The sequence below is a fragment of the Peromyscus maniculatus genome, chromosome 1 (genome assembly GCF_049852395.1).
Source record: "Peromyscus maniculatus bairdii isolate BWxNUB_F1_BW_parent chromosome 1, HU_Pman_BW_mat_3.1, whole genome shotgun sequence".
Classification (NCBI taxonomy): Eukaryota; Metazoa; Chordata; class Mammalia; order Rodentia; family Cricetidae; genus Peromyscus; species Peromyscus maniculatus.
The window spans coordinates 191523336-191549813 of NC_134852.1; the positions used below are offsets into that span (position 1 = coordinate 191523336).

The 26478-nt window shown below is 37.8% G+C and overlaps 1 protein-coding gene across 1 annotated transcript; it reads left to right on the forward strand.

Moving 5' to 3' along the window:
* The first annotated feature begins 1133 nt into the window (after positions 1–1133).
* Positions 1134–26478, forward strand: LOC143271134 (lymphocyte-specific helicase-like). Its single transcript, XM_076563020.1, is given in 13 exon segments — positions 1134–1251; positions 2984–3166; positions 4187–4330; positions 13614–13810; positions 16005–16101; positions 18269–18430; positions 19305–19444; positions 19524–19662; positions 20933–21016; positions 21097–21216; positions 23097–23213; positions 23992–24687; positions 25847–26478. Coding segments are annotated over 12 exon segments (1590 nt in total). The 5' UTR covers positions 1134–1212; the 3' UTR covers positions 24160–24687; positions 25847–26478.

The window sequence follows — 26478 nt, forward strand, 5'->3', positions numbered from 1 at the left end:
GCAGGAAATCACGGCCAGGCCTAACATCAACTGAAGTCTCCAGGAAGAAGATGGGGCCCCACAACAACAACAATTCCAGGTGGACAATAATAACATCAATAAGCTGACAAACAACATCTATAGATCAGCTTTGGACTACAAAGTGCTCAGAGCAATTTTGAGAGGGCTTGCTGAGATGATCCAGTTTTAAAGACTGCTTGAATAAGGACTTGAGATAAACCTTGAACTTTGGCATTATACACAGACTGGATAACAAAGGATATAGTTACCTTTCTTAGAATTTGACAATTAACCTAAAATGTTTCTTTTCAGGATAAAGATACTTTCACCCATCCCCAGCAGAAAGCAATTTTAAGACTACGACACTCACATTTCCAAAGAGGTGGTGTTGGGCAGGCAGTTTTTTGGTCGTTTAATGGGTTTTGGGTCTGGGATAATTTTCATTGTTTAGGGGGGCTGGTTACAAGTTGTTGTTAAGGGTTAGGAAAAGGGCTAAACAAAGGAAATTAGATTTAAGGTTCTTGTTTAAAAAAAAAGAGACAATTACTAGTTTTAAATACTTTACATTGGATTGGATTATGTAATATTATATACAAATTATATATATTGAAATTGATATTGTTAGAAAATGCTATATGTATATTTCTAATTGTACTTATACTGTTCATTTAACAATGTAATGAAATTTTCTGATCCTTGGATGTTATTATTACCAACTATTAGGGTATAAAGAAATGAAAGTTAGTAGTTAGACATTATAATAGAACTTGTAGTAATATTAGTATGTTTTCAAATTTGACTAGATATATTTTAGATAGACAGGTCATCTTCAAAACCTTCAGAGATCTACAGAATATGGCATTTAAAATGTTTTAATAACTTAGAAAATTTTTCTTTTTTGTTATGACTATGAGACTAGTACCAATCTACTTCAGAGAAAATATGGGCATTGAAGAAACTGCATATGGAGTTAACTTTCATTTTGGCAAACATTAGCCACTGGACAACAAAGTATCCTCGAATCAACTGCTGACAAACAGGACAGACAAGACATGAAACAAAGGACTACTGATTCTTGCCAAAACAAGTGTGGTTATGGCTTTATCAAATGTAGAAAGAATGATTATGAAACCATTTTCTACATTTTTCTAACGGAAATGTAACGGACAACCTGTACCTTTTCAACAACCAAAACACTTCACAGGAGGAGTGATGAGGTGGTACCAAGTAGAAGGCATGGAATGGCTTAGGGTAATGAGTTTTCTTTTCTTGATTCTTTTTGTAAATTCTTTCTATTATTGTGTCTATGTGGGGTTTGGGGTGTGTACTATAGCACATGTTGATATCAGAAAATGATTCTGTGCACTTAGTTCTCTTCTACCTTTATGTGGATTTTGACAGTTGAACTTAGGTCAGCAGGCTTGCATAGCAAATACTTTTATCTGCTAAGTTATTTTGCCTTTCCAAATTTTATTTTCTATTATTATTATTATTATTATTATTATTATTATTATTATTATTATCATCATCATTATTATTATTAGTGTGTGTATGTGTTGGCTCATGTGCTGCCATGTTATATGGTGTGAGGGCGTGTCAGTAACTTTGGGGTAATCTTTCCACCTTGAGGGGCCTGGGAATTGAAGTCGGTATTCTAGCTTGCAGAGTAGGGCTTTTATCTGCTGAGCCATCCTCTTGGCACATTTTGTTTTTAAGGTAAGATTTTGTGTAACAGGCTGGCCTGGAAATGGTGAGTCAGTAATGAACTTGAACTCCTGGTCCTGTTGCATCTGCTTCTTCAAGTACTGGCATTGCAAGCATGCACTATCAAACCTGGCTCGAATTGCCTGTGTGTGTGTGTGTGTGTGTGTGTGTGTGTGTGTGTGTGTGTGTGTGTGTGTGTGTGTGTATGAGTGTAAGTGCTCTGCTCACTGGCTCAGGAGCATATAGAAATTCTCCTGTCTTTACCTCCTGTCTTTCTGTGGGAGTGCAGGGATTACAGGTGCACATGCACTACTGTGCCCAGCTTTTATGTGGGTTCTGGGTTTCCAAACTCAGTTCATTAGGCTTGTGCAGTAAGCTCTTTTCCCACAGAGCCATTTTCTCAGCTCTTTTGTTACCTGTTTTTTTGTTGTTGTTTGGAGACGGTGGCCTAAGTTTGTAGCTCTGGTTGACCCAGAACTCAGTACCCTTGGAATTCAGAGGTTCACCTTTCTCTGCTTACTGAGTGTTGTGATGAAAGGTGTGCCCTGCCATACCTCATCTGGAGTTGTCATTTTTATTTTTTATATTAAATATGTTTATTTGTGTATGAGTGCTTTATCTGCACGTATGCCTGCATGCTAGAAGAGGGCACCAGATCTCATAGATGGTTATGAGCCACCATGTGGTTGCTGGGAATTGAACTCAGGACCTCTGGAAGAGCAGCCAGTGCTCTTAATCATTGAGCCATCTTTCCAGCCCCTTGAGTTGTCATTTTTGATGCTGCATATAGTTTTTTCTCTAATAATTTAGTAGCATTATATACCATTACTCAGGCTTTATTTTAGTATAGGAAATATTTGTATTTTTTTAAAGATTTATTATATGTGCATATGGGAGTGTGTGCATGTGTACTGTACTTGTATATTTATTGGACAGTGCAAAAGCCTTAAGAGTGCATTTGATTCTTTGTGGCTGGAGTTGCAGGTGATTATGAACTACCTATTGTAGGTGGTAGGATCTGAACTTTGGAGAGAAACAAGTGGTCTTAACTGCTGAGTCATTTTTCCCAGTCCCTTATATGTGTTTTCTGAGTGCTTTAAAGTGAAAATTAACTTGTCAGACCTTCAACACTTTGTGGCCTTGATAAAGGACTTCTCTTAACTTAAAATTTATTATGTTGGACTCATAGTTTTGATTGTGTTTTTTTTTTAAAAAAATCCTTTGTTAATTCAGGAAATGTTTACATTCACATTTATATACAGTGTATTCTTTTGTCCAGATGCTTTGGGAAAATGGAATTAATGGCATTTTAGCAGATGGAATGGGTTTGGGAAAGACCATTCAGTGCATTGCTATAATCGCATTAATGATTCAGAGGGGAATACCTGGACCTTTTCTTGTTTGTAGCCCTTTGTCTACACTTCCAAATTGGATGGCTGAATTCAAAAGATTTACTCCAGAGGTAAGATATATTTTCTTAATATTATTTATTATTATTGCATACATTTTTTCTGTTGTTTGAATTATAGATCACCCATAGTAATTAAATTGATTTCCATATAAATTGCATCTGATTTGACTTACTCAATTTAAACAGTACTTTTCTTTGTTTTATGGGATAGGTAGTCTGGTACATTTTGCTGAAAATTTCCTTAGATTGTTTTTGAGTTTTCACAGATTGATTAATCTGAGACACATCTACATAAAACAAAATTTCTTTATTATGTCTATTTTTCTGCTTGTTTTTTTTTTTTGAGACATTGTTTCTGATAGGGTTAGCCCAGTCTGAGCTTGGATTTGCTACAGCCCTGTTTCCTCAGGCTCTTGAATGCTCAGCATGTCACGTTTATTCTTTTTATTTTTGAAATCATTTTTAAATGTGCACCATATGTGCACCTGGTGCCAATATAGGGCATCAAATCCCCTGGAACTGGAGTTACAAACTTGTGCTCCATAATGTGGGAATTGGGGATGGGAATCATGTCCTCAAAGAGCAGCAAGTACTCTTAACTGCTGAGTTGTTTCTCTAGTTTCCTCATGTTACTCTTCCATGGATTTTTTCTTTTACCCAGATGCATGCTGTCTCCTCTGTCCCTCCAATAATATTCCTTATTGTATATGTCAGTTCATTAAATAATGAGTTCTGGATTGCAAAAGATTTATTTTTGCTCTTATTTAAAATAAGTGCTTGTTTTCAAGTGAAGCAAAAGTCCTTCATACACATGCTATCTTATCTATGTTCTTGCCTTGACAATGAGAAAAATATGTTCCAAAAGTGGCTTACCCATTTGCCTCATAAACTTTTTTGTTTTGAGGTGCTTCTTTTTTTTTTTTTTTAATTTTCTTATTTTAGTCCAGTGATTTATTAAGTTGACTTATTTTGTCATAGGAAATACAGAACTAAAATTATCTTTTAGAAAGTGACTTGTTCTATATTTTCCAACTCATTTATATTTTGTTCTGAATCAATATAATCTTGTAGATTCCTACTATGTTGTATCATGGAACCCGGCAGGAACGTTGGAAATTGGTAAAGAATATCCACAAAAGACAAGGGACCCTGCAGATTCATCCTGTGGTAATCACATCATTTGAAATAGCCATGCAAGATCAGAATGCTTTACAGGTACAGATGGTTGTAGTTCATGAGTCAGATTTTTAATTCATACCATTACCATCCAGTAACATTTGTTTCATTGTTGTTGAAGTAATGTACTTTGCGTTTCCTTTAGAAACTGGAGGCTTGTGTGTGGTGGTATTCTAATTGTACTGAAATGTGATTTTGATTGTATGTTAATAAATAAAGTTGCCCGGGGGTCAGAGCTATTAGAGCCATAGACAGAGTGTGGCGGTGGTGGCACACGCCTTTGATCCCATAGATCTCTGTGTGTTCAGGGATACAGCCTGCTGTGGGACGGTCTGTATGTCAAATTGCTCTGATTGGTCAATAAATAAAACACTGATTGGCCAATGGCCAGGCAGGAAGTAGGTGGGACAAGGAGAGAGGAGAATTGTGGGAAGCGGAAGGCTGAGGCAGGGAGAGACTGTCAGCTGCCGCCATGACCAGCAGCATGAGAAGACGCCGGTAAGCCACAAGCCATGTGGCAAGGTATAGATTTATAGAAATGGATTAATTTAAAATATAAAAACAGTTAACAAGAAGCCTGCCACGGCCATACAGTTTATAAGTGATATAAGTGTCTGAGTGATTATTTTATAAGTGGATTTTGGGACTGTGGGTCTTGGGGAACCTGGAGAGAAGCCCTCCAGCAACAACAGCCAGCATTGGAGACATATGCCTTTAAGACCTAGGGGGCTGTACATTCAGACAGTGACGAGGCAGTCACGTGTTTGGGTTTACAACCAATGAGAAGGCAGATGACTATGGAAACAACTGACACACAAGGAAATAGCTCTCTTTCGGGAAGCTGGGACACAGCAGGAGGAAGGGTGAGATTTTAGCTCTGAGTTCTGACCTCTTGGCTTTCTCTTTTACATTGTTTCTGTGTTTCTTATTTAATAAGACGGTTGGTTACATCTACACTTGTGATGATTGTGATAAAGGTTTTTGTCTCTTGGTAGAATTAAAGACTGGCATTTTAAACTGGCCATATTAAAGTATTAGAATCAGCCACACATAAATCTGCTCTATAAATACGTCATAGATAAATTTGAGACATAGTAGTTCGGATTTATTGGTCGAATTTTATTCAAATGTGAATAGAATATTTAGGACTGTGAATGATACTCTGTCCTTTTTCTTTATTGTTCTAGCTTCTTATTAATGTTCATGTTTTATTTACAATGCAGTTAATTGCCTTTTCCTCTCACTACTCCATCTGAATTGCATTGTAGTTCTTACTGCTTTGCATTTCCTTCTGATCATATAAGTTCATCCTGAGTGAGTCCCCTTAGCTTTTTCTTTCTTTTCTTTGTTTTATTTTTTTTTTAAAGATGGGGCTCTACATAGCCCTGGCTGTCCTGAAAATCACTGCAGATCTACCTGGCCTCGAATGCAAAGATTCACCGACTTCTGCCTCCAGAGTGCTGGCATTGGAGGCATGTGCCACCACTGCTCAAACCCTTAGCTTTATCTTACATGAAGTAAAGAAAGTAGCATAGATAATAGCTTCAATATGACATCAAAGTGCACAGCTTGTAAGAGGAGTAGTAATGTCTAATACACTCACAAGCAGTGTTTATCAAATGTCCCATTTGTGTGTGGGGTACTGTTGAATATGATTTGACAATCGCCATAGCTCCATAGTTTAATAAAATGCGTAGCATTAACAATTATCGATAACAGCTGGCGTCATGACTAATCTTAGTACTCGCAAGGCAGAGGAAGGAGGATTGCTTTGATTTGGGACTAGCCTGGACCACCACAGAGTTACATCTTATCTTCAAGGACACACACACACACACACATACACACACACACACACACAATCTAAAAGCCATTTCTCTACAGTAAACATATTTATAGAAGAAAGATATACGGCTCGGCGTGGTGATGCATCCCTTTAGTCCCTATGCTTGGCAGGCAGTCGTACACAGATCTCTTGAGTTTGTGTCCAACCTGTCCACATAGCTAGTTCCAGGCCAGCCAGCATTACATAATGAAACCATGCTTCAAGTAATATATGGAGTACTTGTAATTCTAAATAGGAGTTTTGGGCTAAATAACTACTGTTGAGGTAACAGATATAATTTATTCATAAATCAGACTGTACACTCTCTTTTTTTCCCCCCAAGACAGGGTTTCTCTGTAGTTTTGGTGCCTGTCCAAGATCTCACTCTGTAGACCAGGCTGGCCTCCAACTCACAGAGATCCGCCTGGCTCTGCCTCATGAGTACTGGGATTAAAGGCGTGTAATTCTCTTTTGTAACTTGATTCTTCTTTAAACGTGTAACCTGGCGACTCATGATTTGTTTCTTCTCTACCTTGCCTATATTGATGATGAAACTTGCTTGCCGGTTCCTTTTGCTGTTGTGAAAATTTTTCTCTTTCCCACTGAGCCATTGAACTGTTGGTAGTGGTGATGTGGCTGAGGTGCTGTTGATGACAGCAAAGGTGTCCATGTTTTCTCACTGGTAATCAGTAACTTACTAGTTACGTTTCCAGGTTTCATCTCATTTCCCTCCTTGGTTTTTCTCTTTCTTGTCTTTCACTTACTTATTTATAAAGGGTGTTTTGTATTTTATGTTGCACTTTTAAATGAAAGTTTTGTAGTAGGAGATTATTCAGATTATTTGGCTTTTTATGTTACCAGAAAAGTAAACCCCTTTAATTGTTACATTTAAAAAGTAGTAATACTTTTTTCATTCTGTTACAAATTTACTGTATAAAGTTTTTTTTTTTTTTCCGCAAAAGCAAGGTTTAATTCTGGATATCCAAAGCAATACAAGCCTAGGAAGGGACTTCGTCCAATACATCCAACGCAGTGGAGGCTGGAGGAAGTGCCCACCTGTCTGCAAGCTCAGTTTTTAAAGGGAAAAGTCATAAGGTTACATCATTTAGGGGTGCTAGTATGGATACAATTCTGATTGGCTTGCTTCTAGGGACTTTTAGAAATTACTTCTAAGGGAGTGGTTGCCCACCACCATTTCTCATTGACTGCCCTCAGGTGGGGGCATTTCTATGGTCAGTTACCCTGGAAACCAGGGAGAGGACATTCCATAGTCTGGCAGGCATTACCTCGTGACTATCTTGTGACTCTGTACTTTTATACTTCCTGGTTTCTGGAATCTGAACTGACTGGTTTCAGTAACTAATGGCCTATTCCCCAAAGGAGAAATCTTAGGCCTTAATTTTAGGGTGAAAGCATTTTGGTCTTATTTCTAAGATGGCTCATTTTGGTCTCACATTTCCCCCTTCTCATGTGCCTAATGGAACCCAATCATGGGTTTTGGACAGTTAGTTCCTAAGTATCCCTCTCTAATAATGGCCATGTATAGTTAGCCATCTTGTCTCTATGCCAGGGAGTTTCATTTTGACCCAGCATTTCAATCTTTTCTGAACAGGGAACATGGGTGATGTATTCTCTTCTGGAACTGCTTCAAGCTGGCATTGGGGCGCCGATGTCAGGGGGCCCCAAAAGGCTGAAAAGCTAGTCAAAGACTGGGCAAGGGGGCATTTGTCAGAAGCATGTAGCTGCCTGACCCCATAGGGACAGGGAAGAACCATGTTAGCTGGGCTGGTCCACGTCAGCTTTTAGCAAGTCTGGAGCCCACAGTCATCTGGAGCAGTGGAGTCAGCAACTGAAACCTGGAGGTGACTGCCAGCCAAATGGAAATCTGTTGAGACAAATTTAAACTAGGAACAGAAGTTAAAATTTATGAACTTATTTGGAATTCTTAGGTCCATACCCTTAGTAATGGGAAAAGCAGTAGTCCCAAGACCAGGAGAGAGGAAAAATACCATCTTTAGGAATACTTATCTGGGGTCCTTTTGACCTCTGTGAAGTGGGTCTAGGTTTTTATGACTCTTTTGATCCTTTGAGGCCTACTTACAAAATGACATAAGGGTTTTAGATACATTAGTATTACCAATCTGTACTGAAATCCATATTGTAGACAAAGCAGATAATGGGTGTCTTGTAAAACAGCAGAAATGGACTCATACCTTTGAGTCCCAACAAGTTACATTTAAATATGACATCTAAAACAAATCCAGAATATTGAGCTTGTGACTGAACAGTAAGTAGTCATTGCTCTACCAGCTCATCAGGGCTCCTAAATGTTAAGCTCTGAACCATAGAACAGGAGAGTAATCTGAAACATATCTCATTTTAGACTCACATCTGAACCTTTATGACTTACTTAAACTTTTATATCTTAGAACATTTTCCTAAAAGTGAGCTAACAAGCTAGCTATGGCCTTGCAGCAGGATCTGGTTGATGCTGCCATTCTGACAAAGTTAGAGCTAGCCTAGCCATCAGTACTATCAGAGATCTGAGAAGGATAAACTATATCTGAGTGCAGACCAAGAAGCTTCCAATCCTATAAATTACAGGGACCAAACCCTACCCAGGTCTCCATAGCGTTGGAGGCACCAGTCAGAACAGTATCAATCTTCTTCCGCCATCAGGTCCATAAGGCAGAGTATTTTTCCTGTGGAATAGGGACATGGAAGACTGACCTTGATCAGGCAAAAGGGTGCAATCAATTCCAGTGTCCTACTGCTTGTCCACAGTCTGGGCTGGGTCCTGGCGGCAGGCGTTGCATTGGGGCAACTTGCCCTGTGGTCAGCGTTGTCATATTTCAGGCAGAGACGTTGTGGTGCCTCGTACGTAATCTTCTTTGGAGACCTTGGGTCACTGCTAGGATCTGGAAGCCTGTCTGTTATAGTAAGCTTTTAGATCAACATTTAAATGCCATATTCTGCAGATCTCTGAAGTATGAGGGCTGTCCAGGTATATCTGAATAGACAAACTTTGTTTCTAATTACTTGTTTCAAGCTCAACCCTAAAAACATATGCAAGGGACTGAGTAGATGAGTAAACTTACATCAGTACTTACTTACCCTGACTACAATTAAAAAACTTGATTACTTATGACTGATTATTTATGTTCTCTAACAATCTACAATAAGTAGCCTAAAAACAATGCTTTTAAGTTGAAGGTCTTCTAGCATCAAATACAGGTTCAGTAAAGAAACCAAAACAAAATATCATTATACAACATTCTTAAGCCTGAACGTACCTTGGGTAAGAAGAAACATTTTTTAAGCCATTGGTTTTTAACTATAAAAACTGTTCTTTAAAGATTAAGATCTCTCAAATGTCTTCTGTAATATCAACAATAAAGTATCTTCTTTTACTTTAAGGGGTAGAAAACATGGCATCACTACAATCTGTGTAAAGAAAAACCAAGCTCCAAAGTGTAAACAATCCCAAAGTTCAATATCAGGGATTCATTTATAATCCTTTTGGTTCTTTTACTTAGAGGCTTGGATGATTTCTTTGACCCTACCTTTGGCAGCACATACATAGCCTGCCCACTCCATTATGGCTGGTGCTTCCAATGATCATCACCTGGCACTGAAATTTTTTTAAAACTGCTAAGGTCCACCACTGCAACTAGACTCTTTTTGGAACTCTAGTCCTGCCATACATTTGCAAACCTCAGCTGCTTCCTATGATTCCTTTATGTTACAAAGTTTAGCTGCCAGAGCAAGGTATATTCCTGTGTATAAAAGCATTGATGTGCAGCTTTAATATTTACTAAGTATCTTATTTATTAAACATATGTTGCCATCTATTTAAATTCTCTAGAAACTTGCTGTTGAACACTTGGTAAAGACATAAGTATTAGGTGTTAACCCAAGTAGATCTTTATAACCTTAGTAAAAGATGGCTGCCAGCCACATGGCTGCCCATGAGGTCACCAGCCAAGATGGAGGGAGCCACGTGGTTGCTGTTTAAAGCTTGTTTTTCTAAACAATAATTACTTGCACACATACACACAATTGGATCCAAGTTACACACATACATACATACAGTTAAAGCTTGCTTACATTTTCAAGTCACATACCTGTATACATACATACACAAGCAGTTTGCAGAATCATTAGCCATTCTTAAGATGAAAACCAATAAGAATTAACTTTCAAATTCAGTATTTGCAGGTATAAGAAACCATAACAAACAGTTTACATCACATCCCCTCTGACCTTCTACAACCTTCCATGTACCTTCAGTCCATTCCTTTGATCCCTCAGACATTTACTCTAGACAAATTTCACTTTTTTCTTTTCCTTTAAAACAGAAACTCTTACCAAAGTCTTTCTTGTGATTTCCCTCAGTACTCTAGAATATATTGTAAAGTTACAATATTTTAAACAAGAACAGAAATACATGCATAGACCATAACAAGAATAACTCTCAATTTGCATCAGCACTGTACCGCAGACAAGAAACTGTTGGTGACATTCCATTCTTGGAGCCAGACCTTGATCAAGTTTTAGCCCCAGGGCAGGTCTTGGGAGCCCCACTCAACAGCATGGAAGAGAACGGGGAAGGCATGCACCATGGAGACAAAAGATTGCTGTCAACCTCAGACCCTCAAGTACACGAGAACGGCAGACTGAAAGTGACTCCATGTCCTGGCTGGGCCCACAGACCTGTAGGCCACTCCTCAGCTATGACCCTGGAGGGGCAGTTAGCTCTCCACCAGCCCCCACACTGAGCTTTTTGAGGCTCCTGCTGGCTCCTGCCAGCTCTGCCCCATATCCACACAGGAGCCCAGCCAGAACCTGCCGGCCATATCTGGGCCCCACAGAGCTCACAGCCCGCTCTAGCACAAAGCCATGCCTAGTTCCCATGCAACCAAGCCTCTACTCCACAGCTTTTTGAGCGAGTTGGGGCCCCCAACCCGCTGCATCTAGGCCCCGTGATGCTCATGGGCCGCCTAGCCCTCTCAGCGGCGCCCTGAGTCCCCGAAATAGCAGCTGTGCAGCCGCTGCCTGCTGGACTCATTGCAAGCTTTCTGCTGCCTGCTGCCTGTGCTCTGGTCAGAGAGAGCAAGGAAGCAATGTTAGGTTAGTCTGTGCCAGTTCAACCACCGAAGGGGTCTCCATCCCTTCGGCTGGCAATCCGGCCCACAAGTCCCAATGCATACACAAGCTCAGCCACAAAACACTCACACATGTGGCCACAGTTCTCACACATTTATACATTTATGAAGGTATAACAAATAACACTGACGAACAAGATAGGCAGACAAAAAGGAAGAACAAGGGCCCTACAGATGGTCCAGGCAGACGAGAGTCCGGAGAGGGAACCTCGATAATGCCAAAGACCTACGGATGGGACAGGGACAATTCAACAGAGTCTCCCGATCCCCAGACGGACCCCTCACAGGTGTCCAAACAGACGGACCCCTCACGGGCATCCTAACAGACGGACCCCTCTCGGGCGTCCTATGGCGGGGGGACCTGTGAGGGCCCCCACGTCCTGATGAGGGGTTGGAACGTCTTCCAACTCCTCCAGGGTCACCTTACAGGCGCGTCCGCCAAGGTGAACCTGTCAGATTCAACCGCCGGCTTCGGATAAGAAAATGAAAGTAAAAGGAAAGCAAAGACAAGAAAATGGAGCGCTCTTACCGATTGGTGCAAATGGACCTCCGGAGCTCTTACGTGTCCCGGTCCAGGGGGGTCTCTGGGGATCCCAGAGAGCCCCCAAATGTTGTGCCCAGATCGTGACCCCCAGAGAGACCACCAAAGACGAGCATGCCGGAATGCAAAAGCAAGGTTTAATTCTGGATATCCAAAAGCAATACAAGCCTAGGCAGGGACTTCGTCCAATACATCCAACGCAGTGGAGGCTGGAGGAAGCCTGTATAAAGTTTAAATGTACCTCATTTCATATTTTTTTATACAATCCCCTCCCCCCACCCTGCCTCTGCCTCCTGAGTGCTGGATTAAAGGCTTTCGTCACCCACCCAGCTGCAACAAATGCCACATGCTTGCTACATCAGTTTGATTGGCTTTACTTCATCATAGTTTCATTTGGTAGTTGCTACTATGAAATTACAAATTCTTTATTCCATTTTTATCATTTTTCCCTTTGTGATGTGTGTGTCTGTGTCTGTCTGTCTGTGTGTATCTATGTCTGTGTCTGTGTTGCGGTCAGCAGTTGATGCTGGATGCCTTCTTGAATTGCTTTCCATTTTATTTTTTGAGATGGGGTTTCTCACTGAACTCCAGCTAGCTCGCTAGCTCATTGATTTGTTAGAGTGGCTGCCTGGTAAAGTCCTGGCAACTGTCTTCTCCTCTCCATGTACAAAGGTTATGGATGCAAACCACTGCACCTGGATTCTTTATGTGGGTGCTGGGAACCTGAACTCAGGTCCTCATGTTGTGTGGCAGGCACTTAACAGACTAAGCCATCCATCTCTCAGCCCTTTGTTCTCAATCTTTAACATCTATAGTACGCAGATACATCGTGCTTTCAATAGTTGTATCAGGTAACAGATTTAGAAAACAGTAGAGAGGCTGAATACCTAAGGCAAGGAGTCAGAGTAGAGTCAATGCAAATGGTAGAGACTCTGCTGGTGACCAGGAACAGGTTATGGACCACTATAGGCTGTCAAGTTGAAAGGCCAGTATGCAGTTTTGAAGTGGGTGGTATGCTGGTGTCAAAACAGGGACATCAGCCAGGTGGTGGTGGCACACCCCTTTAATCCCAGCAGAGGCAGAGCCAGTCCGATCTCTGTGAGTTCGAGGCCAGCCTGGTCTACAGAGTGAGATCCAGGAACGGCGCAAAGCTACATAGAGAAACCCTGTCCCTGGGGAAAAACAAACAAACAAAAAAAAGATTAGCAGTCTTATATGTATATGTAGGTCTCAAAATGAAAATTCCAAAAATGCTTTTGGAGCATGTTGGTCTTTATGTTTCATGCCTTTAATTCTAGCACTCAGGAAACATAGGCAGGTGAATGGATCTCTGAGATCTAGGCTAGCCAGGGATACATAGAGATACCCCATCTAAACAAAAAACAAAACAAAAGTAAAAAAAATAAGTAATAAAACCAGATTTTGGAGTACATGTGACAAATGGGAGATTTTTCTTTTTTCCTTCATTATTCCATTATTATTTTGATACCAGTTTTCCAAGACACTAATGTCATGTGGCAAAGCACCATGGGGAAAAGCTAAACATGATTTTGACTTCAGAATGAGGAAAATATTAACATATGACATTAGGGGGATTTCCAGTGAAGTGTATTCCAGGATTTAACTATTATGACAACAGGAGAAAAAAAATAATCCCAGTAGATAGTAAAATGACATCTGATGGATTTCAATAAATATCCCTCATAAGAAAAGTCTTATGGTTAGAAGTATTTTTTGGAAAAAAATTATGAGATTGACTCTTAAAATTTCTTTCCTTGATTCATTTTCTAGCATTGCTATTGGAAATACTTAATAGTAGATGAAGGACACAGGATTAAGAATATGAAGTGCCGGCTAATCAGGGAGTTAAAATGGTTCAATGCTGATAACAAACTTCTTTTGACTGGTACTCCCTTGCAAAACAATTTATCAGAACTTTGGTCATTGCTAAACTTTTTGTTGCCAGATGTATTTGATGACTTGAAAAGGTAGGTAAGGCAGCTACTTGTTTTCTTTTTCTTTTCTTAAACCTCAAAAACCTGTGTTCTTAGCTGAAATTCATTCCTTTTTTTGGTAGCTGAATTCAAATGATATTTTCGCCAATTCTTTGTGCTCTATATTATGTTTTCTACTTTTGATGGAATATGTGTGAGAGAAGATACGAATTTAAAACGTTTAGATTGATTAAAGGAAAACAAAAATCATCCTTAAGGGACTGGGAAGAAGGCTCAGCAAGTGAAGGCCACCAAATCTGAAGGCCTGAATTCAGTCTTGGAAGCCCACACCAGTGGAAGGAGGCAGTGGCTTCTGCAGTTTGCTTTTCTATTTCCCTTCCTGTGTTATGGCACATGTGTAGACCCCTTCCACAAATAAGTAATTTTATATTTACCAAAAACAATACCTTAAAATATTTTTCCTAAAGAAAAGTAGTAAAACATGAGCTTTTCAATACTCAGGAGAGTATAAGACTTTATCTTAGCTTTCTAAAATACTTTCATGTGGATAATTCCATTTATAGAATAGCTTAATCAGTTGAGGTTATATTTGTTGTTTATTTCCTGTAAGGAAACCTGGAGAGAAGTTGTTAAATATGACTAGTTAGCACCAGAGAAAACTTGAAAATTCCCAACTTCAACCTAATACTGTTATTGTTTATATATTTGAATTTCAAATTATATTTTCCAAAAGCTTTCAGAGACTAGTATCTTCAGAATTGAAAAACATTACATTAGTACAAAAAATTAATATGAAATAAAGCAAAAAATTGAGAACAAATAATTAAATTATATTTATGTTGGCATTAGTGATGGAAGAAAGCTAATTGAATATGGGAAACTTCATATTTTATTTTGAAAATGTATTCTATTCTTTTTTGTTTTTGTTTTTGTTTTTGTTTTTCGAGACAGGGTTTCTCTTGTGTAGCTTTGTGCCTTTCCTGGAACTCACTTGGTAGCCCAGGCTGGCCTCGAACTCACAGAGATCCTCCTGACTCTGCCTCCTGAGTGCTGGGATTATTGAAAATGTATTCTAAGTCTGATTGTTAAACTCTGGCATAAGGCCAAACTCTTACTGTGACTATGCATACTTATTAAAGTATAAACTTATGAAGATCTACGAATTAGAGTTTCAAGGTGCTAGTTGAAAATCTTAATTTTCAAAACCATACATCAAGTGGTCTATATGTGAGGAAATGTGGTCTACTTATGAATATCTGCATTCTTATACCATTCCCCCTTTTCAACATAGGGAAGAACTAAGATATATAGTTTATCCCTTTTCCCCGCTTAAACATTATAGTTAAATTGAACTTGGAAACATTGGACTGTATGTGTGGTAGTGCATGCCTGGTATCCCTGTGTGGTGGAAGGAGGATCAAGAGTTCAAAGCCAGCTTACATTATATCGCCAGACACTGTCACCAAAACCCAAGAGCTTAGGATATAAGTTGTTGTTAAAGAAGGTCCTGTGTTCCAGCCTTAGCATCACATCTACTTATGCATGTACATGTAACAACCATTTGTTAGATTTATATCTGTAGAGAAATACCATTTAGCCTCGGTTTTCAAAAAGAAAATTGTCACTTCTATAACTATTCATGAACGTTTCATAAATGTGTGCTGTAGATACAGCTCAGTGAAAAAGTTCTGCTTAGCATACTTGAATGAAGCCCTGGTTTCTATTGTTAGCAGGACAAAAGCAACTAAGCAAAAAATAAAATAAATAAATAAAAATAAAAAAAACCAAAAAATTTCATGATCTGTATTTGACTTGTATATGATTATGTCTTTTTTTTTTAAGGAAAAAAATGTCCCCTTTCCAATTTCAGAATAATTATTTTCTCTTCATTGAGTGCAGATTTTAATTGAATTTTAAAAAATTGCCTCTTGAATACTTGTTGGAACAATGTTTCTGTTTCATAATACACAAGCTAATATGAAATTGATTCTGTGTATAGTGGCACATGCCTGTAATATCAGCAGGAGAGTTTAGGAAGACCAGGAGTTCATGGTCATGCTTGGCTATATAGTGAATTTGAGTTCAGCCTGGGCTAAATGGGACCCTATCTATCTCAAAAATCTAAAGAAAATTAAAAATATGAAATTGTAAACATGTATTGTGTTGTGTAATTATTGTAAATTGTATTCATGTAGTAGGTTAACTTGTAATCATTTTTCTTTTCCAGCTTTGAGTCTTGGTTTGACATCACTAGTCTTTCTGAAACTGCTGAAGATATTATAGCTAAGGAGAGAGAACAGAATGTTTTACATATGCTTCACCAGGTGCCGAACCTCCTTATTCTGCTCACTTTGTACTGTAAAATAAATAAGGAATTCTAGAATCTTAACCTTTGTAGTAGAGACTTGAACAGTGAGTCACCCTAAATTTAATTGCCTTTTTCCTACTTTGGCTTGCCACATGGATTTATGGCAGAAACTCAAATACTCACCTAAATTTTGCCTTTTTCTAAAAAAAAAAAAAATCTTCATTTACCTTTATTGGTTTATCATTTTATTTTGTTTATCAGCTAGACAGTAAAAATATGTAGGTTCATGCAATATTTGCCAGTATTTGTGTGGTTTACTTCCTTACATGGCTAGTGTCTAATCCACTGGTGTTTCATGCTTCCTGTAATTCCTGTTCTATCCTGCAATCTACTTATCCGTCGTACCTGTGTTTAGTTTAGACAAATAAGCTTTCAAAGCTCATCTTTGAGTCTTTGAAACATTTTGAATGTGCTTGAAAAATTTATTCAGTTTTTTAAAATTGTTTCTCTTTTAAAGATATGTGCTCATTAAAAATATGTGAAACAGTAGAAAATAAAAACAATCCTTTGTCCAGTCATCCTCTTTACCAGTTATGCTTGTGTTTTATGTCCTTGTATTCACCTGTCACTGTATAAACCTTTGTTTATCTCTATTTTGTGAATTAAACAGTTTTTCATTGCAGAAGTTACTTTTACTATGCTTTAAAAGAGATTAAAGTTTTTCCTGTGTGAATATTTAGCACCTTATATTTTATCTTATTTTTTAAAGACAGAATCTTTCTATGTAGCCATGGCTAGCCTGGGTATATAGAAGGGTGGCCTTTGATTTGATAGTTATTATATGAGATTTGCCTGCCTCTGTCTGGAGTGCTGGGAATAGTGCTGAGCAGGCGCATTGGATTTTAACTTTATATATGCTTTATATCCTGTGGTCCTGCCCCTCTAATTAATTATATATACTTTTTATATCAATTTTTCTGTATTATAAATAAGTTTAAAATATCTGTATTTAAATCTATTCCCATATTCTATTTTCTTAGAAGAGATTTCTGGGTTAAAGGGCTTGAAAAGTTTCCATTGATTCTTTCATCTAAATTTTAGACCATCCGTTTCCTTTACTGTGGTAGTGTGTTCCAGACAAGCACTCTACCATTGAGCTATGTATGTAATCCCCAATGTATTACATAAGGCTTTGCAAAAACAGGCAATTGTTGTCCAGAAAGAATTTATATATCTACAAAAATTGCATGCAAAAAAATTTAAAACGAAACTAGTTGACTCTGTATACACAACAATTTTTGAGGATTAGAAATCTTTTAAAACCAGAGTTGAAAATAATTTATATAAACCCTAGCTTAATCTCATTACCACACCAAAGAATTGAAATACTCAAATGTCTATGGATCTTGTGAATTTTGTGAATTACATGTTTTAGTATCTATTTCTCAATGGTTCCTCATGTGTGCTACAAGTAACTTACTGGTGTATATGTTGCAAATATGTAGTTGGTTTTCCTGCCTTGCCCACAGTCAGGACAAATCTTTGTCACCCACCAGTACCACAGCCGCTCAGACCCAACCAAGTAAACACAGACTTAAATTGCTTATAAACTGTATGGCCATGGCAGGCTTCTTGCTAACTGTTCTTATAGCTTAAATTAATCCATTTCCATAAATCTATACCTTGCCATGTGGCTCGTGGCTTACTGGCATCTTCACATTCTGCTTGTCATGGCGGTGGCTGGCAGTGAGTCCTTCTGCCTTCCTGTTCTTTTTTTTCTCCTCTCTGTTAGACCCGCCTATCTTCCTGCCACTGGCCAATCAGTGTTTTATTTATTGACCAATCAGAGCAATTTGACATACAGACCATCCCACAGCACAAATATTTTTTTTTCAACATATATTTATGTAAACTATTTCCCCCTCCCCAAGACATGTAGATCTCTGTAGATCAGGTTGGCCTCTAACTCAGATTTACCTGCTTCTGCCACTGGAGGGCTAGATTTAAGGGATGTGCATTCACATCCAACTATTAGTGTAAATTTGTAATGATGTCTGTGGGTGTATATGTGTTTATAAGTTATCAAGTGCTGGTCTGGTATGGGGAAATCTTAAGGAGATACTTTAGGAAGAGGAATTCTCAAGATAATTAAGAAGATTTATTTATTCATGTTTAAATTTTAGATTTTAACTCCTTTTCTACTGAGAAGACTGAAGTCTGATGTTGCTCTTGAAGTCCCTCCTAAGTGAGAAGTAGTTGTTTATGCACCACTTTCCAACAAACAAGAGATCTTCTATACAGCTATTGTGAACTGCACAATTGCAAACATATTTGGCACTTGTGAGGTAATTGTGGGTTTGAAATAACTGTAGATGAGATGACTTAAAATTTCATGACTGATTTTACTTTCTTGTCTCTTCGCCTATTTTCAGGACTCTGTGGGTAAATAAGGCCCAAAGCAGAAGGTACTTTCTGTTATCTACAGTCCTCCTAAACTTTAAGTGATCATCTGTATATTATTTGTTTTGTGGTCATTGAAGTACTTGTTTAAAACTTATATATCTAGGTGCTGGAGAGATGGTTCAGCAGTTAAGAGCAATGGCTACTCTTCCAGAGGACCCAGGTTCAATTCACAGCACCTACATGACAGCTCACAACTGTCTGTAACTCCAGTTCCAGGGGCTCTGATGCCAGTGCACATAAAATAAAGTTAAATAAATAATACACTATTTAAAACTTACATATATATGGGTAGCAGCCTGGGTTTGATGATCCTTTATACTGTAAAACAAAAATGACTAATCATTATCATCTAGAGAATGGACTTGGAGAAGCATATATTCATCATATGTGGTAATGAGTTTCATAAAGTCATTTTCATTCAAGTGTATCATGTATTTTGACCAGATTTGCCCTTCTATATCCCACAAACTCCCACACACTTAGAAGTCCATTTTTACAACTGCAAAATCTTTGAGAGTCACTTTTCTAAAGGCTTATCAACCAGACCAACTCCCTCCAACTATGTGCTTCCTTTCTAAGGAGGTATCAGTAACCAAGAAGATTTGAGAGTATTTTAAATTTTTATATAACACCCACCATATTAAAGGAGTTGGAATGGGATGCATGATTATCAGGTACACATAAGAGTATACTTTATTCATATTTAGAACTTCATCAGAGTTTTAAAACAGGTGGCTTTTTATATATTTTCTTTAGAAGGAAACCAATGAGCTAAGTCCTACTGAAAGACCAAAACGGCGAATTAGAAAATCAATAAATTACAGGGAACAAGATGAATTCCCTAATGAATTAGAAAGACTAATAAGTCAAATATAGCCAGATATAAACAGAGAAAGGTAAGAATTTATCAGTAACTTTAGATATTTAAATTGTGTTTTTTACATTTGTAATACTTATATGCTATGTTTTTGGTAGGACTATTGTTGATGTTAATATCCCTAAAGAATCTGAAGTTAATTTGAAACTACAGAACATATTAATGCTATTTTGTAAGTGCTGCAATCATCCATATCTGATTGAATACCCTATTGACCCTGTCACACAAGAGTTTAAGGTAAATATTTAATAATTTAGTGTTTTGTTTTTTTTAATATTGAGGCAAAACATTTATTTGGTAGATTAAATACTATGCTATTTCATTTCATTTACTTATTTTTTCTTTCTTGAGATAGGGTCTTAACTATGTAGCCTGGAACTCACTCTGTACACCAGGCTAGCCTAAAATCCACAAGATATTTATGTTACCTGTCTTTGCCTATCTGTGCTGGGATTCAAGCCGTGTGCCACCTCACCTGGGCATGATTATGTTTTAGTTATATGTATATGCCTGTGTATCTGGGTGGGTTTGTACACATGTGTCTGAGGATGCCAAAAGAGACCAGAACCTCTGCAACTGAAAATAAGATGCCTGACATGTGCTTTTACTTGCTGGTCCTTAGTGAAACGTTTTTTAGCCTTAATCATCAGATTGTTACAACTCCTCTGTTTTCTTTAATTTCTACTAAGTTCTGACTATAATTTTTATACACATTTTACTGAGTTGTGCAGAACAAACCTCAACACATACGTACATGTATGAACTACTGTTTTCTAATTTTGTTTGGGATTTTAATTCTTATCTTATGTGTATGAATGTATGTATATGCATCGTGTATACCTCATGCCTGTTTAGGTCAAAAGAAGGGACCTGGAACTGGAATTAGGGTTTATGGATTTTGGCCATGTGGGTGCGGGGAACTGAACCTTGGTCCTCTGCAATAGCAGCAAGCCTTTTCAACCACTGAGCTATTATTTCAGCCTCTAATTTTTATTTTTTAACCAAGGCTGGCCCCATGGCTTTTATATAACTGAGGCTAGTCTTGGACTTTGGTCCTTCTACCTCTGCCTCCAAAGTGCTTGGATTACAGACATGTGCCACATCACCTGGCTATACAAAGCTTTAGAGAGAGTAATAGGAAATGTAGATCGTGTTTCATGGGTAAGTTCATAATTCTACTTTAACCTAATTTTTTAGTGTCAGTTACTGTTTTTTTCCCCTTTAGAGTCTTTTATTTATTTATTTATTTATTTATTTTCTTGAAAAGTAACTTTCACTTTAAAAAGATTGAATAGTACCTTGTCATTAAAAATTGAACTGTTAAGGCTGGATATGGCAGCACAAGCTTTTAATCCCAGCACTTGTACCACCTGAGATCGAGGCTAGCCAAGTCTACACAGGGAGACCTGTATCAAGAAACCAGAGAAAAAAAAGGTGAACTATTAAAATGGCAAATGATTGGTGATTATAGTAACAATTTTCTTCCTTTTTCTTGTCTACTTTTAAGATTGATGAAGAATTGGTAACAAATTCTGGGAAGTTCTTAGTTTTGGATCGAATGCTGCCAGAACTGAAAAAAAGAGGTCACAAGGTTAGGTATTTCTCATTAGAATTTTAACAGTTTAGTTTTTCGTGAATCAGTATAGATATTAAGATGTATTTAAATTTCAGGTGCTGGTTTTTTCACAAATGACAAGCATGTTGGACATCTTGATGGATTATTGTCATCTTAGAAACTTCACATTTAGCAGACTTGATGGGTCCATGTCTTATTCAGGAAGAGAAAAAAATGTAAGACCATACATATGAATTTCTTTTTTGTAACTTCTATCTTCATTTTTTTTTTTTTTTTTTTTTTTGGTTTTTCGAGACAGGGTTTCTCTGTGTAGCTTTGTGCCTTTCCTGGAATTCACTTGGTAGCCCAGGCTGGCCTCGAACTCACAGAGATCCGCCTGCCTCTGCCTCCCGAGTGCTGGGATTAAAGGCGTGCGCCACCACCGCCCGGCCCTATCTTCATTTTTTAAATAATATGACCAAAAGTCTTGTAGTAGGATTAAAGACAAGCATTTGGATTTAGTACTAACATCTTAGTTTTTGAGTCTCATATTTATATACATGTAGTTTTCTGGCACAGTCTTAGATATAATGATATCCTACTTACTCAATCACTACTGAAATAACTTTGGGATAATAAGGTATTGTTTTCTGATTTTTATCCCAGTTTTCAACTTTTAGCATGAAAATGTTAAGTATGTGTCACTTAGAAGAATTTCTTAGTTGGCTACTTTTACTCTATCCAGAACCTGCCATTAACACTCCATTATTCCTTTTTATCACACCTGAGATACAACAGTCCATTGTATCTACTCAACACTCCTTCATTTATTTTTGTTGTCGTTTGTTTATTTGTTGTTAGAGATAGGGTTTCTTTGTAGCCCTGGCTGTCCTGGAACTTGCTCTGTAGACCATACTGGCCTTGAACTCAGAGCCACCTGCATCTGCCTCCCAAGTGCTGGTGGGATTAAAGGTATGAGCCACTACTGCCTGGCTTTTTAAATTTTTTTAAGATTTATGTTTATTTCGTATGTATGAGTGTTTTGCCTGTATGAATTGTGCAACACATGAATACCTGGTGCCTGTGAAGCCTAGCAGTGGGTATACAATCTGTGGGAGCTGAATCCCAGCCACTGGAAGGGCAATAAGCACTCTTACCCACTACACTATCTCCAGCCTCTATTTTTAAAGCATTTCCTTATTTGTGTTTTCCATCATGTGAGTTACAGGGAGTGAAGTCAGGTTGTTGAGCTTGGAGATAAGAGCCATTACCCACAGAGCTGTTTTTCTTGGCAGTGTTGGTTTTCTGAGACACATTGCAGTATATGGTCCTGGCCAGCTTTGAACCAGAGTGTGGCTCAGACTTAGAGCATTCCTCCTGGCTCAGTCTCTGCAGTGCTGTGATTATAAGTATAAGTGTGAACCATTACACATGACTATCTGTCCTCTTGATGCACTTAAATTGTATATTCTTCATTGTCTTTTACATATGTTTTAGGATAAGAGTTACTTATGAAGCAAATAAAGTATGTATTGTTGTTTTTGACAGACATGAGCAAATTTTTTTTCCATACCACTAATGAGATTGAAATTACCGTAAGTCCAGAAAGTGTGCTGTTTCTTCCTAGTCAGGCAACGTTTTCTATCCATCTCTCTTATACTGTTTCCATTATGTGTATGTGTGTTGGTTTATGTATATGTTGGTTGTATATGTGCATGCACCGAGGTAAGGAAGACATTAAATGTCTTACTCCATTAAAGGTAAAACTCATTAATTAGCTAAGTTTGTGGGCTAGAAAACTCCTGGGATCAACCTGTCTCTGCCATTTCAGTTTCTCCCACCAGCTCTGTCATTAGTGACCATGGCTGCCACTTGGTATTTTCATAGTTGCCATGGGTCTGTGTAGTTAGAGAATTTCTCTATCCCACTTGGCACTGAGGTCCCACAGCTGCTTATAAAATAATCACTCAGAAGCTTATATTAATTATAACTTAGACAGGCTAATATGTTTTATTAGTGAAAATAATTTTTTCCTAGCTTTAACAGTAGTTTTTAAAATAAATATCTTCCACTTCAGTCTTTTTTAAATTTTTTGTTAATGTTCCTTTTGCTTTAGATATACAGTTTCAACATGGATCCAGATGTTTTCCTTTTCTTAGTGAGTACACGAGCTGGTGGATTAGGCATTAATTTGACTGCAGCGGATACGGTTATCATTTATGACAGTGATTGGGTAAGAAGTACAGCAATATACTGACTATATTTCTGTTATGAAATTTTTATCCTTTATTACATATATTGCAGTTTCAGTTATCTACTTTGAAAAGTGCGTATTTGCAGGTAGGAATTATTCACAAGTTGTCTGCCTATAAAAACAATATTTTCAGAGTATTTAAATAATTTTAATTCACATTTATTTAGTGTGTGTGTGTGTGTGTGAGAGAGAGAGAGAGAGAGAGAGAGACAGACAGACAGACAGACAGACAGAGACAGAGAGACAAAGAGACAAAAGTAGCTATCAGAGGACAACATATGAAAGTTATCTCCACCATGTGAATCCTGGGGATTAAACAGAGGTGGTCAGGCTTTACCCATGGAGCCATCTCACTGGCACCTGTGGGAGCATTAATGTAGAATTTTTTACAACTGTCCTGTGTGAGTGGCAATTCATGCAGTCATTCTGGAAGTTAAAGTGCATCTAAGGACCATTAGGAAGTTTCTCGTCAGATAATGTGCATTAATATTGTTTTATGAGGTTTTCTTAAGTTTAAGATTTTTTGTTTTTGTTTGTCTTTTGTTTTGTTTTGTTTTTTTTTGGAGACAGGGTTTCTCTGTATATCTCTGGCTGTCCTGGAACTCTGCTCTATAAACAGGCTAGCCTTGAACTCAGGGATCCACCTGCCTCTGCCTCCCTTAGTGCTGGGATTAAAGGGGTGAGCCACAACTGCCCCGAAAGCTTAAGTTAATTTTAACATAGTTCTGCTAACTGTACCTTTCTTTTAAACTTTAAGAATCCCCAGTCTGATCTCCAGGCCCAAGATAGATGTCATAGAATTGGTCAGACAAAGCCAGTTGTTGTATATCGCCTTGTAACAGCTAATACTATTGATCAGAAAATTGTGGAAAGAGTAGCTGCTAAAAGAAAACTGGAGAAGCTTATCACCCATAAAAGTAAATGATTTTTAACTTGTTTAAAGTATTTCTATTTTATTATTTTTGTGTGTGAGTGTATTGCCTGCATAGATGTCTGTCCCCCATGTGCAAGCCTAGTGCGTAGTGAGGCCAGACGAGGGTGTTGGCTCACTTGAACCTGAAGTTACAGGTGGTTGTGAGCCTCCATGTGGGTGCAGGGAATTGAACTTAAGAACCCTGTAAAAGCAGCCAGTGAGTGCTCTAAACCTGAGCCATCTCTCCAGCCCTGTAAATGATTGTTACATGGTAAAACTTGTGCTATGGTTGTCCATTTTGTGTATTGAGAATTACCATTTTTGTTACTTTCTACAGAAAATTAATGCAGCTTCATGTCAGGATTTAAATGTGTAATAGGATTTGCAGCTACTGACAGTACATTGATTTGTCCATAGACAGACAGAACCTCAGTGACTAGACAACTGCTGAGGGAAAGGGCCGAGGATAATGACCCTTTGGGGTATAATGTCCCCAGATCCATTGGATAAAATTTAACATAACGCCAGTGTATATTTCTGGTAAGATATTTGTTTACCAAAAGCTTTAAAACTTAAGAGCATTCAGTGTACTAAATATTAAATGCTAATGGTATATCATAGTAGTATTATCAAATTCTACTTAATGTAGAATAGATTTTTTTTTTGAAGAAGAAAATGACTTGAGTGAGGAGGATGGTTCTTTTTTTTTTTTTTTTTTTTTTTTGGTTTTTCGAGACAGGGTTTCTCTGTAGCTCTGTGCCTTTCCTGGAGCTCACTTGGTAGTCCAGACTGGCCTCGAACTCAGAGAGATCCTCCTGGGCTCTGCCTCCCAAGTGCTGGGATTAGAGGCGTGCGCCACCAACGCCCGACAATGACTTAAGTTTTTATTAGGATGAATATATATAAAGTATAGAGCTCACTATGAAAAACGATTTTGTTAAATTTATGCTGAGACAATTCTGTGAGACACACGGTACATAAACAAAAATTTGTACTTGTTCTAAGCTGAAAGTTTAGTTTTTTCATGGTATCTTCCTTCTCTGCTTTAAAAAAAGTTTTTTTTTTTTTAATTTTATGTGAATGAGTGTTTGGCTTGCTTGTATGTCTCTAGCAGGTGCATGCCTGGTTCATACAGAGGTCAGAAAAGGGTGTCATATCCTGGTAGTGGAGTTATGGATGATTGTGAAATTCCATGTATGTGCTAAAACTCTGCAAGAGCAACAAGCTTCTAATTGCTAAGCATCTCTCCAACCCTATTTTTCAGCTTTCAAACTAAGCATAATTGCCTTTTTAAAAACATCCCTTATGGGGCTGAAGAGAAGGCTCAGTGTTTAAGAGCACTGACTGCTCTTCCAGCACCTACATGGCAGCTAACACCTATCTGTAACTCCAAGATCTGACACCCTCACACAGACACACATGTAGGTAAAACACCAATGAAAGTAAAATAAAAATAAAATTAAAAAAATCACTGAGAAAACAATCAAATTAGTGTTTTGTTTCTAGCTTTGTATATGTAGGATTTGGACCAGCAAAATGAGGCTTCATATTGTTTCCTCTGTGCTGATTGGAGCTGTAATAAAGATTGTTATGTTTTGGAGAGAGGACTTCTGTTTCAACATATTTGATATTTCTTACGATTTTTTAAAGATTTTCTTATGCCTTTAAAAATGTAAGTGTCCTAATATTTCTCTCCTAGATCAGATGAAGGCCTCAAGACCAATTAAAGAGAAAACAGGGATATTCAAGATACTAGAAAATTCTGAAGATTCCAGTGCTGAATGTTTGTTTTAAAGCAGAGTGAAATGGCTTATAAAAACTTGTGTTTACATCCATTCTGGTAACTTGCCTACTGGCTTTGAAATCTGGATTATTCACTTTACTTTTTGGATTATATCAGTTTATATAATGTAACTAGTATTGTTATATACTTGGAATGATAATTTTCTGAGATTTATTAAGTATGAAATTCGTATTAAATTTAGTTTTATCAGTTAGCTTTTGGAACTAGGTTGTACTTTTGAGTATTGTCTTTGAATATTGTCTAATATGTACTTAACCATTGGCAAGTTTATACAGTCTTCCTGTGGAAGTTTAGTGTCTCCCCTCAACCCCTTTAGTGATGTAATTCATGGGATTTGGACTTCAGTTATGGAGCAAGGTTTTGATGGGGGAGATTGATTGAAATTGTACTTTTTTACTAAATTTTTTTTTATTTATTTTACATGCCAACCACAGTTTCCCAAAAATTGTACTTTATATTGCTGAAGAAAATTGTTTGAGTTTTGAGTCAGTAAGATGACTTACCAAATAAATGTTTATTATAATATG